This window comes from Anthonomus grandis, chromosome 12, assembly GCF_022605725.1.
Source record: "Anthonomus grandis grandis chromosome 12, icAntGran1.3, whole genome shotgun sequence".
NCBI classification, from domain to species: domain Eukaryota; kingdom Metazoa; phylum Arthropoda; class Insecta; order Coleoptera; family Curculionidae; genus Anthonomus; species Anthonomus grandis.
Genome location: NC_065557.1, coordinates 11,753,815 through 11,767,878, shown reverse-complemented (window position 1 = coordinate 11,767,878; position 14,064 = coordinate 11,753,815). Strand labels below are relative to the sequence as shown.

At 31.1% G+C, this 14,064-nt stretch overlaps 1 protein-coding gene across 2 annotated transcripts; it reads right to left on the bottom strand.

Moving 5' to 3' along the window:
* Positions 1-3,864: 3,864 nt before the first annotated feature.
* LOC126742995 (probable maleylacetoacetate isomerase 2) lies at positions 3,865-12,947 on the bottom strand. 2 transcript variants are annotated; one of them, XM_050449893.1, is made up of 5 exons: positions 12,756-12,947; positions 10,157-10,208; positions 8,401-8,627; positions 4,667-4,811; positions 3,865-4,338 (listed from the first exon to the last, which is right to left on the bottom strand). In XM_050449893.1, the coding sequence occupies exons 1-5, from the start codon at positions 12,783-12,785 to the stop codon at positions 4,127-4,129; spliced, it is 666 nt and encodes a 221-aa protein (XP_050305850.1). In that variant the 5' UTR covers positions 12,786-12,947; the 3' UTR covers positions 3,865-4,126. The 2 variants fall into 2 exon arrangements, with proteins under 2 accessions (XP_050305850.1, XP_050305851.1); XM_050449894.1 differs by lacking the exon at positions 12,756-12,947 and adding an exon at positions 10,445-10,592.
* Between the last annotated feature and the right edge of the window lie 1,117 nt (positions 12,948-14,064).

Genomic DNA, 14,064 nt, shown 5'->3' with positions numbered 1-14,064 from the left:
CAATCAGAAGAAATCCTTCTGGCAAGATTTTGTATGTGTTTCTCAAACTTTAGTTCTTCATCTATGATTAAGCCAACAAATTTGATGCTGTTTTTATGTATAGTTAAAATATCTCTAATCGAGATACCGTCCACAAGATTCTTGAAACATAAAACCTTGGTTTTATTTGAGTTCAATGATAGAAGATTGGTGTCAAAGTTTTAAATTTTGCATTTCGGTAGACACGGAAGAGCAAAGAGATTTGTTGGAAACGCTCTGCCACAAAACAGAAGTGTTGTTGGCAAATAATCTTCTAATTTCATTTTTCAAAATAACTTTCGCCTGTTTTGGGAATTCTTAGACAAAAATTTAAATAATATATGCATCAAAATAATTCCTATTTGACACGATATAAAATAATATATAAAAAAATAATTTTTATGTGTATATACAGTCCTATATTTTGGTTTAATTATGCCCTTGGCTTAAATTACGGACTACTAATTTGAGGATTTTATTGATAAAAAATATAAATTGTCAGGTATGAGATTATATCCTTGTCTCCGCGAATTTTATGAAAAATCACTACAGTAAGCTCAAAATTTTAAGATTTTTCTATTTTTTAATTCTTCCTTTACTCGAATTGCTTGATATAAAAAATTTATTAGACTTACAACTGACAACTTAAGAAATATTTTCAGCCATCTTCAGCAGAAAATTCAAAAATTTCAATTTCAAATTCTCTAAAATAAAATTCAAATTCCCGACCATAGACATATAGAAGAAAAAGAATTTTACTTAAAACATATTCTTGTTGGACGGCTCACTGCACTGCACGCTACTTAGAGCTTGCAGAACCTATAAAATTACACTGAGAATAATCTTTCAAGTATGACGAAAACCTAAAGCTGAGAGGTGAAGTTTCTACAGTAGAAGTTCACTTGCACAGAAACCTTCCTTTATCTGCTCATACTAGTCATAAAGAAAGTTGGTATTGGTTTGGGATATACTGAGGATATTGTGTTTTCAGAAAAGATATACTACTTTGTTTCACAATTTTCTCTCTCAATTTGGGCATAATAAAGAAATCGGTCGAAAGTTTGTAGAATTTTAAGGAACTCTACCTTTAAAAATAAAGATGACTTTTGCCGATTTCAGGCAATCTGGAAATGTAGGTATGCAATATCCAAGATGTATTAATTGACTCAACCAGTGCACACAAAGCTGAATCAGGTAAGTTAAGCAATCTATTAGGAGAAATCCCATCATCTCCAGAAGAATTTTTGTTTTTGAAAGGAAAAAGAAAGAGTTTTGTATTGAAGTATTTTTCATGTAACGAATGGGGTTTTGAGTCGAATTTAAGTTCTTTTGAAGATTCTGGGGCATATTAATTAAAATTATCAGGTCATTTCTGGTCTGGCCATCTACTAAATAGTTGATTTAAATTAAAACGAATACAGTTTACTACTTTCCATCTCTCTTTTTGTTTGTTTGGAGATTTATTAATACCATCTGACTAGCAAGATTTTTTTAAGACTCATATTAAACGACGATATAAAGATAGCGGTATGAATTGAAATATCGACGAAATCTCGGACAATTGGTGTATTTTCTTAATCATATGGAGAAAACGCAGATTTTTCGATGAAGTCATGAGCTCCTTTGTAAACCATGAGCATTTTGATGTAGTCCTTGCTTGACAATTGAGAAGGCTATATTAAATTGGTGCACCAGTGTATCATTAAAAGCGTGATAGTGGATCAGGCGTATTAGGTTGATTATTCGAATTAATTAAGGCATTTAAGTTTTGAAAAATACTAAAATTACTGCTACTGAAGATTCGTTTTTGCAGATTAAATGGCTTCATGGACAGACAAACCTGCATTTCCTATAGTGCAGTTTATCATGTCGCTAGATATATTTGAACATACCAAATCAATATTAGGCGATCATCCAGTAATACGAGTTGATGATGCATGCTTCATGATGTTGTTCACATGCATCAAGAGTATTTTTTTATATTTCAGACCTTTAATTCACTGGAATTGTCAGCTTACCTTAAACGAGATATCTGCATCACACCTCGAATTTAGTTTTAAAGCTGTGTGGACTAGAAATCATATTTAGCGAATAAGTTTTGATGAAAAGAAAATGTTTACAGATCTTAAAATTGAGTAATATATTAGTAGGTATTATTGAATAAAAATGTAGCAACACAACGTGTTATTTTGAAATATGCAAAATAAGTATATTTGATCATAGGGATACGTTAGTAAATTGAAAACAAGTTTGAAAAATACCTTTGAGATACACTGCATTAATTAAAGTTTATTCTGTCGTAAGAAGACAAATTATATTAATTTTGTAATTAAGGTGTAGTTAAATAAGACCGTGCTAAAGAATAGGATCATTTAAACCCCTAAACCTCGACACTTTTGACTTAAATACTAATATTTTAAGTCACAATCCTATTTAGTTTATGAAATTACTAACTTTTAACGTAATTGTAGGATTGTAAAAATAACGTAAAAAAATAAAATTTGACGTGCCTTATTCAAAGCAACTCTAGTTTATGCCTATAAATTCCTTTGATTTAATAACGGGTAAATTTCCGAAAAAAAGGAAATTTTAATTAATTTATTGTAAATTTATTTAAATATTAATTTTAACGTGAAAAACCTGGGAAAAAAGCAAGAATGCCATTCCAAACAATAAATCATATTGGAGAAAGTAAGACCGCTTGAAAATTTATTTCAGGAAGAAACTCCAAATGACTACTGTTTCTTATAACAACTGTAGCATTTGTAGTCATTTAAAAATTTTTCCTGGAATATATACGCTGTTTAGTCATATATCAAGGTCAACTTCTCTTTCTGATTTTTCCAACTAATGGAGGAAGCCTTTGGAAAAAGAATGGAAAATCTTACATTCAGATACGCATCGAAGTAATATGACCTGATGATCTTCAAGACCATTACAGGATCTTAGAAACTTAAACAAGGTCTATAATGCTAATTAGCAAAACAAGAACCTCAGGTCCTACTTCAAAACATTAAAACATTTGTCTGGGTTGCGATATTTTTTGGTGGCACTATATAATCCAGGATATTTGACTTTTTATGCCTTCCACTTACATTATTGAATTAATTTAAATCATTAAATCAATGTAGGTTTCATATTTGTTTTTTATTATGGGATATTTTGGATGTTTTTCTCAAAATCCTATAAGTGTTAAAAAAATATTTAAACAGAAGATGGAAACTCCTAGAGATAAGAGATCCAGAAATCTGAGAGTTGTAATGCAGTTTGCTCTAATAAAATCATTGGACATGTATTTTTAAATAAATAAATTAACCTAGCGAGCTAAATAAAAATTCGTTAAAAATCATCATTTGAGATTCCACGGACTAAACCAAGTAATTTAGAATTTTCAAAAGACAACGCAGATTCCTTTTTCTAGTAAAATCATTGGACGTTAGATCTTTTTCAATCAAATTTAGGTCCAGACTGCATTATACAAAAATCGATTTTTATAATGTAATATTTTGTGATTTAAGGAATATAAAAACCTTATCTTTTTCACACTTAATTTATTACCCATGTGGAAAATACTCATGAACAAACTTTTAGTTTATATGATATTTATTCATTTCTTGAGCTATTGTATTCATGCTGTAGAGCTTCCAAGATTGAAGAGAAAAATCATACGGGATTCAGTTTCCACTTTATCAAAGTAGTAAGTCCATATCAAATAATCCCATTCCTGTATGTAATAGCATCATTCTGCACCATAATTTGTGTATTGGCGGTTTTCACTCGAGAATTGAATATTGTGAGGCTCTGCAGGAATTCAGATACTCATCCTAGATAAATCTTGCAAGTAACTTAAATTTAAACTTTTGTGTGTTTTTCTATTTATTTATAAATAGTGAAACATAAACTGAAGTAGCTAACTAAGAAAATCTTAACTTAAATCTAATTATTTATTTAAATTCGTATTATCTCTTTCGAATTTCTACAAATTAAAGATTCCTTATATATTAAATTTTACATTAAATTCCAATGAAATAAAAACTAAAACAAATAATATTCTAAACACTTAAACTTAAATATTTTAATATTTAATATATAACCAGTTTTCGGATATCTACTTCTGAGCTTCCTGTGGGCAATCGGGCTGATTATTAGGGTGTGCCGCTATAAAAGCTGGATGCCTCTCTAACTCCCTATCTATCCTTAAAATAATTGGAAATGGTCTGAGGTCCACGTGAAACCTTCTGGCATTAAAAACTTGTGGAATGAGGCAACAGTCCGCTAAAGTTATTTCGTCTCCCACGCAGTATTTGCCTGCACTTGCACCTATAAAGGAACAACAGAACTTAAGTTAATAAAAAGACTTTAATAGTAGTAGAATTATTTTATGTTATTTACATTATAATTTTCAATTAAGAGCACAGGTGGTTAGGGAGATGTTTCCACTTAAGCATTAATTACTCGTTTAATATTCACTACTAATTGAATTTTAAAGTTTTCCTCAAGAGTTTCATAGATAACCTTCAAAGTTTTCGAGTATCTTTTTAACTAAGTAGTCTAAAATGTCTCATTCTTATGAAGTTTAGGAACTTTTAACGCTGAATACAAATTTATATTTATTTAATATATTTTCTAAATTTCTATTATAACTTACCTAATAGTTTTTCAACGGCCCTAAATCCTCTATTTATCCAATGCTTTGCCCATTCGTTCTTCTTTTCTTCGCCCACATGAATCAACACACAAAGGTTCTGTAGAGGCTGTATACCTGATACAATTACTTCGCATATTTCTCTAACCTAAAAATAAAAATGTATGAAATTCATAGCTGTAACTAATAAACTACATTTATATCATAAGGTGATCGTAAGGTGGCATTAATTTCTGAGAATGGGTGTTGATTATTCCAAGTCAATTATATCCAACGTTTCCAGAAAGACATTAACGTGATGATAAATTATAAAAGTAACAGTTAGAACTGTAATTGGCTGGCTCGGCTATGCTTGAAAATTTTTGACAAAGGTTTCTGCTTACTAACATCCTCGAGGTAAGGCAAGTAGAAAACCAAATAAAAGCTAAAAGGCAGAGAGAAAATGCATTTAGAGATTACGAGTAGGACCTTTCTTGTTCCCCTAGGCTCATGCTTTGATCTATAGCTGATTAAACAAATTTGGGTATTTACTCCTATCCTATTACGTAGCTGTAAACTAATTTCTTCTTAGATTATATGCAATTTACTGATAGATGTGAATATTTTTCCGAGCTTGGATGGTCTTAAATAAATTATTATATTTCACATATAAAGAAAAATGCCAACGCTGGCTTAACACAATCATTAATTTACACATTTTAGTTCTTTCTATTCATTTAACTACCCGTCTATGAATTTCACTTCAATACACGAAATTCGTAGACAAACACGCCCATGTGAAAATTATTATCCCCAAATTTACATCGTTTCTTTTTTATGTTGGCATTGGTTGGTCGCTATTTTGATCTTTATTTTTCATTATTAAGAAAAAAATCCAACGAGCTTAATATAACAATTTGTTTTAAAAATTATTCAGGTAGAAGGTAGTGGGATAACGGTGAGCATAAATTAAAATATAGAAGTCTGTTTCATTTATATTCTTTAATTAATTTTTAAATTTATATTCCTATCCACGGGATGCTAAATGGTTTTTTCTTAAGAAACGGAGAGATACACAGAAAATACATACAAAATAGACACAGTAAGGTCTATGTTTTTTTAAAAACTCAACTTAGAAAAGTTCTACCCAAACCATTACGCTGTAGTTTAAAAGAAAATCACGATCCACCCGTCAAAAGCCTTACTGAAATTACAAAAATTCCCAAAAATACTGCAATTTGTTTTTCCTTGAGATCGTCTGGTAAATTCTAAAATTTACCTCATTTTTCTTGACGTGGTTTAGTGCTTAACGACTTCCACTAAATACATTTTTATTATACAGATTGGAGGATAGATCACTACATATATAAGGTTCCTAACAGAGAGACAGTGTGCTGGTGTTCTAGATTCGAGCTCGATTATTTAATTTTATTTTAGTAAGCGTCTGACGTCGCGTCGGTGGGAGCTGTATTGCCGCAAAATTAAAAAAAAATATTACGCGGCATTGATATAATAGTTTTCTAGTGCCAGAATTAGATATGTAAAACACGCATAGACTCTTAACTTATTAACATAAAATATACATTCTAATAAAAATAGAATGTAAACAAACAAAAAAAAAAATAAAACTCTAAATATTATACTTAACAAATAATTCTTTAGATAAAAGGCTCAAAAAGACCTCCTTCTTTAGCTAAACAAAAGGTTAGCCTATTGTAAGCTGTTTCTTATTTCTAAAAGAGTTTGAGGTGGAATGGAATTTGCAGATTCAACAATTTTGATTTTCAACTCCTCTAAATTCGTTGGCCTACTATTATGATGTTTATAATAGTATTTTTCGGCGTTTAAAGAACCATCAATGAAAAATGGCCCAATAATATGGTAGCCCAAAATACCAGCCCAAACATTCAATTTTTGAGGAAACTGAGTACGAAACTGAAAACTTCTGTGCTCGTTTTCCTAAGACCAGTAATGAACAATGAAAGGATTGTGTTTACTATGCAACGGAAAAGAGGACTCATCTAAAAACAAATTATTTTCTCTCAAATTTCCATTTTCATTTGCCTTTTCCATCATTTCGGTTTCACAAAATGCCATTCTTCGCCACTGGTCTTCAGGAAACACCTCCTGAGTTTTGGAATATTTAAAACATTTGTATCAAATACTCGTCACAGTTTTATGGTGCATACCCAGTTCCTCCAAGTATTCTGCTCGATCGTATTGAATCCAACACTTAAGCAATACAAATCAGTTCTTCCCGCCGTGTCAGACCCTTTCAATAGGTGGTTCTTGAGCTTTTCTACATTCTTGAATGCAAAAAGATGTCTCAAAATTTGACATGACATTTCAAATAGTTTTAGCACAAGGAATCGGTCTATTTTCAAAATTTACTGAGAATAAATCTCTGCATTGTACTGCCAAATTGCCTCCATAAAACGATTTTTTTAATTCAACTTTTTCGGAAGGGGTAGAAACAGCCATAATGATAAATATTTTTAAAAAATAGCGCTTTAAAACTCAACAGCACAGTATGCAATCCCACACCAAAATGAGGTCTGCTGATTATGCCATGTCCAAAATAGCAAATCAGACGATATATGTGTAGTCTTCTTTTCGCCAACCTGTATATGTAGGTGCATGCCTGACCAATGAAATTCTTGGATGCAGAAATTAGTGTAATGAAAAGTTAAAAAGAGAACGATAGCATTTCACCTACTTCTTCTTTACTATAACAGTCTGACCCAACTCGGACGTAGAGATGGCAAAAATGTAGGGCGTATTGCATTTCTCCTCTTAATAGCAAACGCAAGTAATGAATCAAAGAGGCATTGTCTTTCTTTCTCTAGCTTCACGCTTTGCCTACGAGTTTCTCTTCCTGTGTGGGTAGTTCTGCATCCCAAAAATTAAATTTTCCGAGCGTGAATACAGGGGTCGGCATACGGATAGGCAACCCTCTCGAAAAATCGGTATGAGTTTGGAGTTTGGCAATGCTCATAAGTCTGGCAACGCTATCGATCCAATACTCTCAAATATCTGTCATTTCATGAAGGATGGAGCTTCGCGCTACGCGTTATGTGTGCGGGAGTACCTTAATGTTCAGTTTGGAAAGTGGATAGGCGAGGATTTCTTAAGTACCACGCACTCTTTCCGACCTCTGAACTACAATTGAAGAAGAATTTGAAACTCTTCGCGGACAGCTTGACATGCTTCACCGGACCTGCCTCTCCATTAAGAAACGTTGCCGTACACACATTGATCAAGATGGACGTCAACTTGAATACTAACAGTAACCCTTTTTCGAACCCCTCTTGTAATTTCTTTTATTAAATATATTTTGAAGCAGCATTTTTTCCTCTTAATGAAAATTGGTTGCCTGACTTATGCTGACCCCCTTATAAGAACCAAAAGTTCAATGCTAGATAATTTTTCAAAATATGTTTTTTCCCACGTTGACTTTTCCTACTTACTGACACGTAACTTAATGTTGGTTCTTAATTACCATCCTTCAGAAAATGACACCTAATCCCCATAGAAAGAAATTTAGTTTGATGCAAGAATTAGTATCCTGAGTTGGTGTTAACCAGATAAGCAAAGTGATATCCAAAAACCAATAGCCGAATAACGTCAATTCATTTTAAAAATTACCCATTATAACTAATATGCAGCAAAAAAAGCAAAGCTTTGGTGCAAAGCTCAAACCATAATTATAAGTCGGATTTAGTTGCAAACTTAAAATATTGCTATATAGTTATGCTTACCTTAGCCCTTTTAACAACATCAGCAGGTAAAAGTGGCCGATGTGGCCTAGTCTCTTCCAGATAATGCATGATGCTCATAGACTCTATGAGGTTTACGCCATCTATGTGCATTGCAGGTACTTGCTCCATAGGATTTACATCTCGAAAGTCATTAGAATGGTGTTGTCCGCCAGCTTTTATTAAGGAGATCGGTTTGATTTCGTGCGGGATTTCTTTAAGGTTAAGGGCTAAAAAGAGGTTTTTAGTGTAGGTATGGATTAATATGTGTATACAGGGTGTCTCATAAGTCGTGGAGAAAAACTGTGGGGAGCTAAGTTATATACTGTCTCCATGACTCCGTTTCATGAACTCTTTTGTCAGAAATTACTTCAGTTTAAACCATGACTTATTTGCTACCCTGTGGAAAGATCCTCTACTTCTACAGTTGGTTAGTAGCTTTTCAATATACTACAGTTTTCTTTTGAACCAAGATGCGTATGCCTGTAAGACATGTAAAATTTGATTTTTTTGATGTTTGTAAATTTGGATAATCTCCTATTCAGAGTCATTAAAATGGTGTAAAAAAATTCGGAGGGTAATAGTACTCCTAAAAATAGTAAAAAAAGTTTCTATAAGTATACCACTTTTGTATCTATATCACATCCAAAGGGTACAAGCTCTTGGTCCGGCAGACTATCCCGATCGAGTCTGGAAACTGGTACAAGAACCTATTTTTTTTTTGGCAAGTCTTTTATGCACGGATGAAGCTGGGTTTACAAGAAATGGAATTTTTAATTACCGTAATACACATCAGTAGTACGATGAAAACCCTCATGCTGTTGTGGAAAGGCAACATCAAATTCAATTCTCAGTTAACGTTTGGGCGGGAAATTTTTCACGATAGACTTTTTGCACCACTTTTCCTACCCCTGAGGTTAATCAACGCATTATTGACTGATCCAGTCAAATTCGTATAACTTTAGGAATATTTTACAGAGTACGCAGATCATGGAGAAGTAGAGCAGATGTCTGCATTCAAATAAATGGTGGTCACTTTGAACATTTACTATGAAAACACTATTTTTATAAGGAATTTAGATAATTGGTTTATTTGGTTTTTTAAAACAATTAGATGTTTTAAAAATGATAAAATTTTGATTTTTGAATTATATATTTAATAATTACTTGGTTACTTTTAAAACGTTATAACTTTCATAAGTTTATTATTGACCAGTTAGCAACCCGTCAGAGCTAACTCTTTTCGTTGAATTTTCTCAAAAACCATCGTTCTAGGCGGCATTCTGGGTGATGAACAAGAGTACTTTTTTTTGTACGAAAAAGTATGTAGCTTTCAAAATATTAACTCAAGTTGCAAAAAAAATAATTTTAATTAAGTTATTCATGAAACAACCCCTACCCTTCCAATAAATTTAATTTTAAAATTACAATTTTTAATTTTTAAAATTAATAATATTAAAAATTAAATATTGGAAAACTATTTACAAAATAATTTTCCAGTACCATCATTTGAGCCATCATTAGCCACAAAATTTAGGGCAGAAAGTTTTTTTTTTTTAAACCTCATCTTGTTTTTGTAAGCCTACAACTTAAAAAAAAACGTTTTTTCAAATTTACCCTTTCAGTGCCCATAACTCCCTTAATATACATTTTTCGCCCTAAGGACTTTTTTTATTATTTTTAGGATTACTGTCATCCTCTTCCCCAATTTTTTTACACCATTTCAATGACACTTTGTATGTACCTAGAGACTTCTTACCTATGCGTACTCGCCAAGAACAGGAACTTCTCCAATAAGAATATAAGATCGTCTGAAATAAAACATTTCATATTAACATTTAAAAAAATCTTCATAAATGATATTTTTTTATTTAAAAAATTGTGGTTTTTATATTCAACATTTCAATGTTTGATCAGTGTATTTTAAATATAAATCTCAATTAATGAGCACGTTATAAACTTTGAAGGTTAACGTCAACCTCAAAATGAGATAATTTTTTTAAATATTAGTGTTATATGTTGCATTTTTTTAAAATTTAACCCTTACCTTTGCCAAAAATGACATGATATTATTTATAGCACGTTAGGTTAAAAAATGTTAGTAGTATTTATGATAACCTTGGGTAGATTACTGGCATTGTTTGGATACATTAGCACGATACGCGATATAATACACGACATACTGTAAATGTTTGTAGTTACTGTAAATGTTTGGACATACGTCTAAGACCTATTAAAACTATGGATAATGTTTATCTTAATATGAATAACCAAATAAAATTGTTTTTTTTTATGGACTTGAATGGATGGAAAAATCATCTCAGTAGTGATTTTAAAGAGACCCCGGTCAAAATCCAATAAATGAATATTTTTCTGGTTTTACGAGGAAAATGATTTCGGAGAAAATGGCATTTGGCTTGCTAACTAAAAACAATGTTTTTTTTTTCAAAAAAAACACAAAAATCTTGACTAGGAGACAAAATAATGAATTTTCTAATTCAGCTCTCACTTAAGATGGCGCGTTTTCTGTAATTAGGGCATCGTCAGATTTAAAATATTAATAAACACTACATTCCAAAAAATCAAATAGACCCAGATTCCACAAAAAAATACTATAATGTTTATATGATTCTGTAAATTAACTGGATTGGAACCAATAAGCATACTGTGCTTTCTCAATAACTAACTTCATCGTAGTGATAGTTTATTTAGAGTTTTTTTTTTCTTGTCTGTCTGCATGTGATAATGCATTTATCTCACCAGCGATAGAGAAAGTTTATGGCCCCGTATTTATTTTAAAAAATTGCTTATGTTCTTAGATAGGACAAATTTCTAGCTTCAACAGTGAATTAAACAAGTGATATGAAAAAAATATTTTTCATCTATTGGTTTCGATGTGATTAAATATTTTCTTATCACTTATATTTTCAAAATACGTAAAATAATATGAAATAAAGTCTTTTTATATAAAGTAGTCATTTAATTGTCATTTTGTCAAAGCTGTGGTTTTTTATTGATTACTTAAATGTGATTACACATTTTTCTTAGTAGTGATCTTAAAAATTGGGAGCTAGTAAACAAATTGTTTTCCCTTATCAATTTGGATTCTATATTATATTTACATCGGCGGTAATTTTTAATAGCTTATCGCTCTATAGCCGGTATATAAATACTTTTCTTTCATCTATCGATTTGGAAACACATAAAATATTTATGTTTTCAATGATTTTAAAACTAAACTAGTAATAAAATTGTTTTAACTTGTCAGTTTGTAAGTGTTTGTGTGTGTTTATAAGTGTGTTTACCGCCAGTTTTTAAAAAAGATCCTTATCTGCTTAAATCTGACCATTTTATAACCTCGACTGATAACCAGCAAAAAACATTTAACAACCTTATTTCGAAGCTGTAATTTTTAAGAATTATCGTCTAGAAACCTCTAATAAATTAGCCGAAATCAGTTAAAATTATGTTTGTCTTTGCTAGCATCAATCCATGCAATCGCATGGATTCGTAAACGATATAAAAAAGATTTTTTGTTATTAGCTTTGATATGATATTTATCTGAGTTATGTTCCCAAAGGTTCACAGACTCATAACTAGTAAAAAAATTGTCTTGTTGGCATACATGGAATAATATAGTTATCACCCTAGAGATTACAAAGCTGATCTGAATGGACATGGTTTTTCATAAATAGTGGACCAAATTTGGAGTGGTTGTAGAGGATCAAAATAAGTAAGTTTGCCCAATAAACCTCTACCTCATTAGAATTAAAGATAATCGGCTTGGATGTGCCGTAAAATACTAAGAATGAAGTAAAACTGAAGCTCAAACAAAGCATGAAGATGCACGACTTTTATGTTTTCTTTTTCTAAATTGTTAAAATGAAATAAAGTGATAATAGACATAAGTTTATTAAACTGAACTTAACTTCAATTTGGTTTGTTAATTTGAGAGAGTAATAGCATCTCTACTAGATATACTACATGAGTGACCCTTCATTGAAAATTCGCCTAAAGTTTCAAACATAATATAGAACAGAACTTCTGTATGTGAAATAAGTGCCCTGGAAAGTCTGTGATAATCATTCAGAGTATTACATCTGTTAATTATTTGAATATTCCTGAGACAGTTTATTGGAAGATTTACCTACTGAATGTCAACTGCTGCAATGTTCTAGAGGTTAGGAATTTGGAAACATTGGTAGAACTTTGGTGTTATGTTCTTCCACAATCAATCTAGACTGTGGTTTCGAAGAAAAAGATCAGATTTTTTAAAAAATTTTAAAAAATATTAAAACTTTTCAGAGCTAACTGAACTTATGTGAATCTTTTTGTCTTGAAATAATAAAAATACTTACTTTTCCATGTCCAGTGTGGGCTGTAGCCATAGTTAAAACTAAAACACTTTAACACTTTTAGAAGAAATTTAATTAATAAAATGATTATACACGCACACTGAAATATTTTATAATGAATTTCTAATAAAAGAACAGTCTATAATCGTCTCCGCGGTCCTTCGCGACCGAAGATCGAAAGCAAAATAATCAACATCCGAGCTTATTTTAATCTTGTCTTTATACGGCGATTGAATTAATATATACGTACGCGCAAAAAAAAAAGACGTACAGGTTTCCATGTCTTTTGCAAACGAGTTTTCGAGCGTTTTTTCCTGGCTTTTGTCCTCGATGTCCACTATACACTCCCGATCTGGCCCTTGCAAATTTCAAAGGGTTAAAATCGCCCCTTTATGCGTCTTTTAAGACTTTTTTGCGAACTTTGCTGCTTTCGATCTGGTTTAGGGACGGATTAAGAAAGGGTGAATGTTTATTGTTTTAGCAAATACATGTTAGTAATAGTTTTATTGCTGGATTGAGGTATGAAAACACAGAAAAAAAATTTGGTACACACTTAATTTTATTATGCTAAAAACGAGTAAATATGCTAATCAAACCAGACCGCTTGTTGTTGTTGCCAAGAAAATGTATATTTTCATTATGTTAATTTAATAAAATTTACATATTTGGGTAAGTCAAATATTGTTGATTATTATTAAAAGTTATATAATTGTTTGTGTACATATATATTTGTGTTTTATTTTTTGTTCTAAACCTTATTTGGACACAATTTAGATTTTCAACGTTTTCCAGGAAAAAATTAAGGAAATGCTATTGGAAAAGACTAAGAACACCGAAAGACTATATATGAAAAAAATGATGCAGAATCTCACAGAAATGTGTAAAATTATATTGTAACAATTGGTATTAGAGTCATTTAGGAGAAATCAGTCTTAAGACCAAATAATCTCATCTAATACTACCCTAAGAATTGTTCTGGATAAGGAAAATGAATAGTGAGAAAATTTTCCTGCTACTATTGGAACAAATCATGTAGATCACCGAATTATGTAGCTTGAACCAATAATATACAGAGTTGATAATGTTTTGGTGTAGTTCTGACTATCGGAAAAGTTGTCGATGTTTGATTTTTGTCGAGATTAAAGAGTATATTAGAATATTAATAATGTGAGGAAAGTACTTCAGATAAGAAATTTAGTAATACAATGGTGAGGTGATGGACAATATAAATTAAATAAATTACTGAAACTATTCTAGAAGAAATACTTTAAAATAATATGTTACAAGTTAGAATTAGACTTAATAAAACCCT

Bases quoted from the DNA above. Each gene is read 5' to 3' on its own strand.
- LOC126742995 (XM_050449893.1), bottom strand. From the start codon at position 12,785: ATGGCTACAGCCCACACTGGACATGGAAAA. The intron at 10,209-12,755 runs GTAAGTATTTTT...GTTTTATTTCAG, and splicing joins CCCACACTGGACATGGAAAA to ACGATCTTATATTCTTATTG. The intron at 4,339-4,666 runs GTAAGTTATAAT...GTTCCTTTATAG, and splicing joins GGCCGTTGAAAAACTATTAG to GTGCAAGTGCAGGCAAATAC.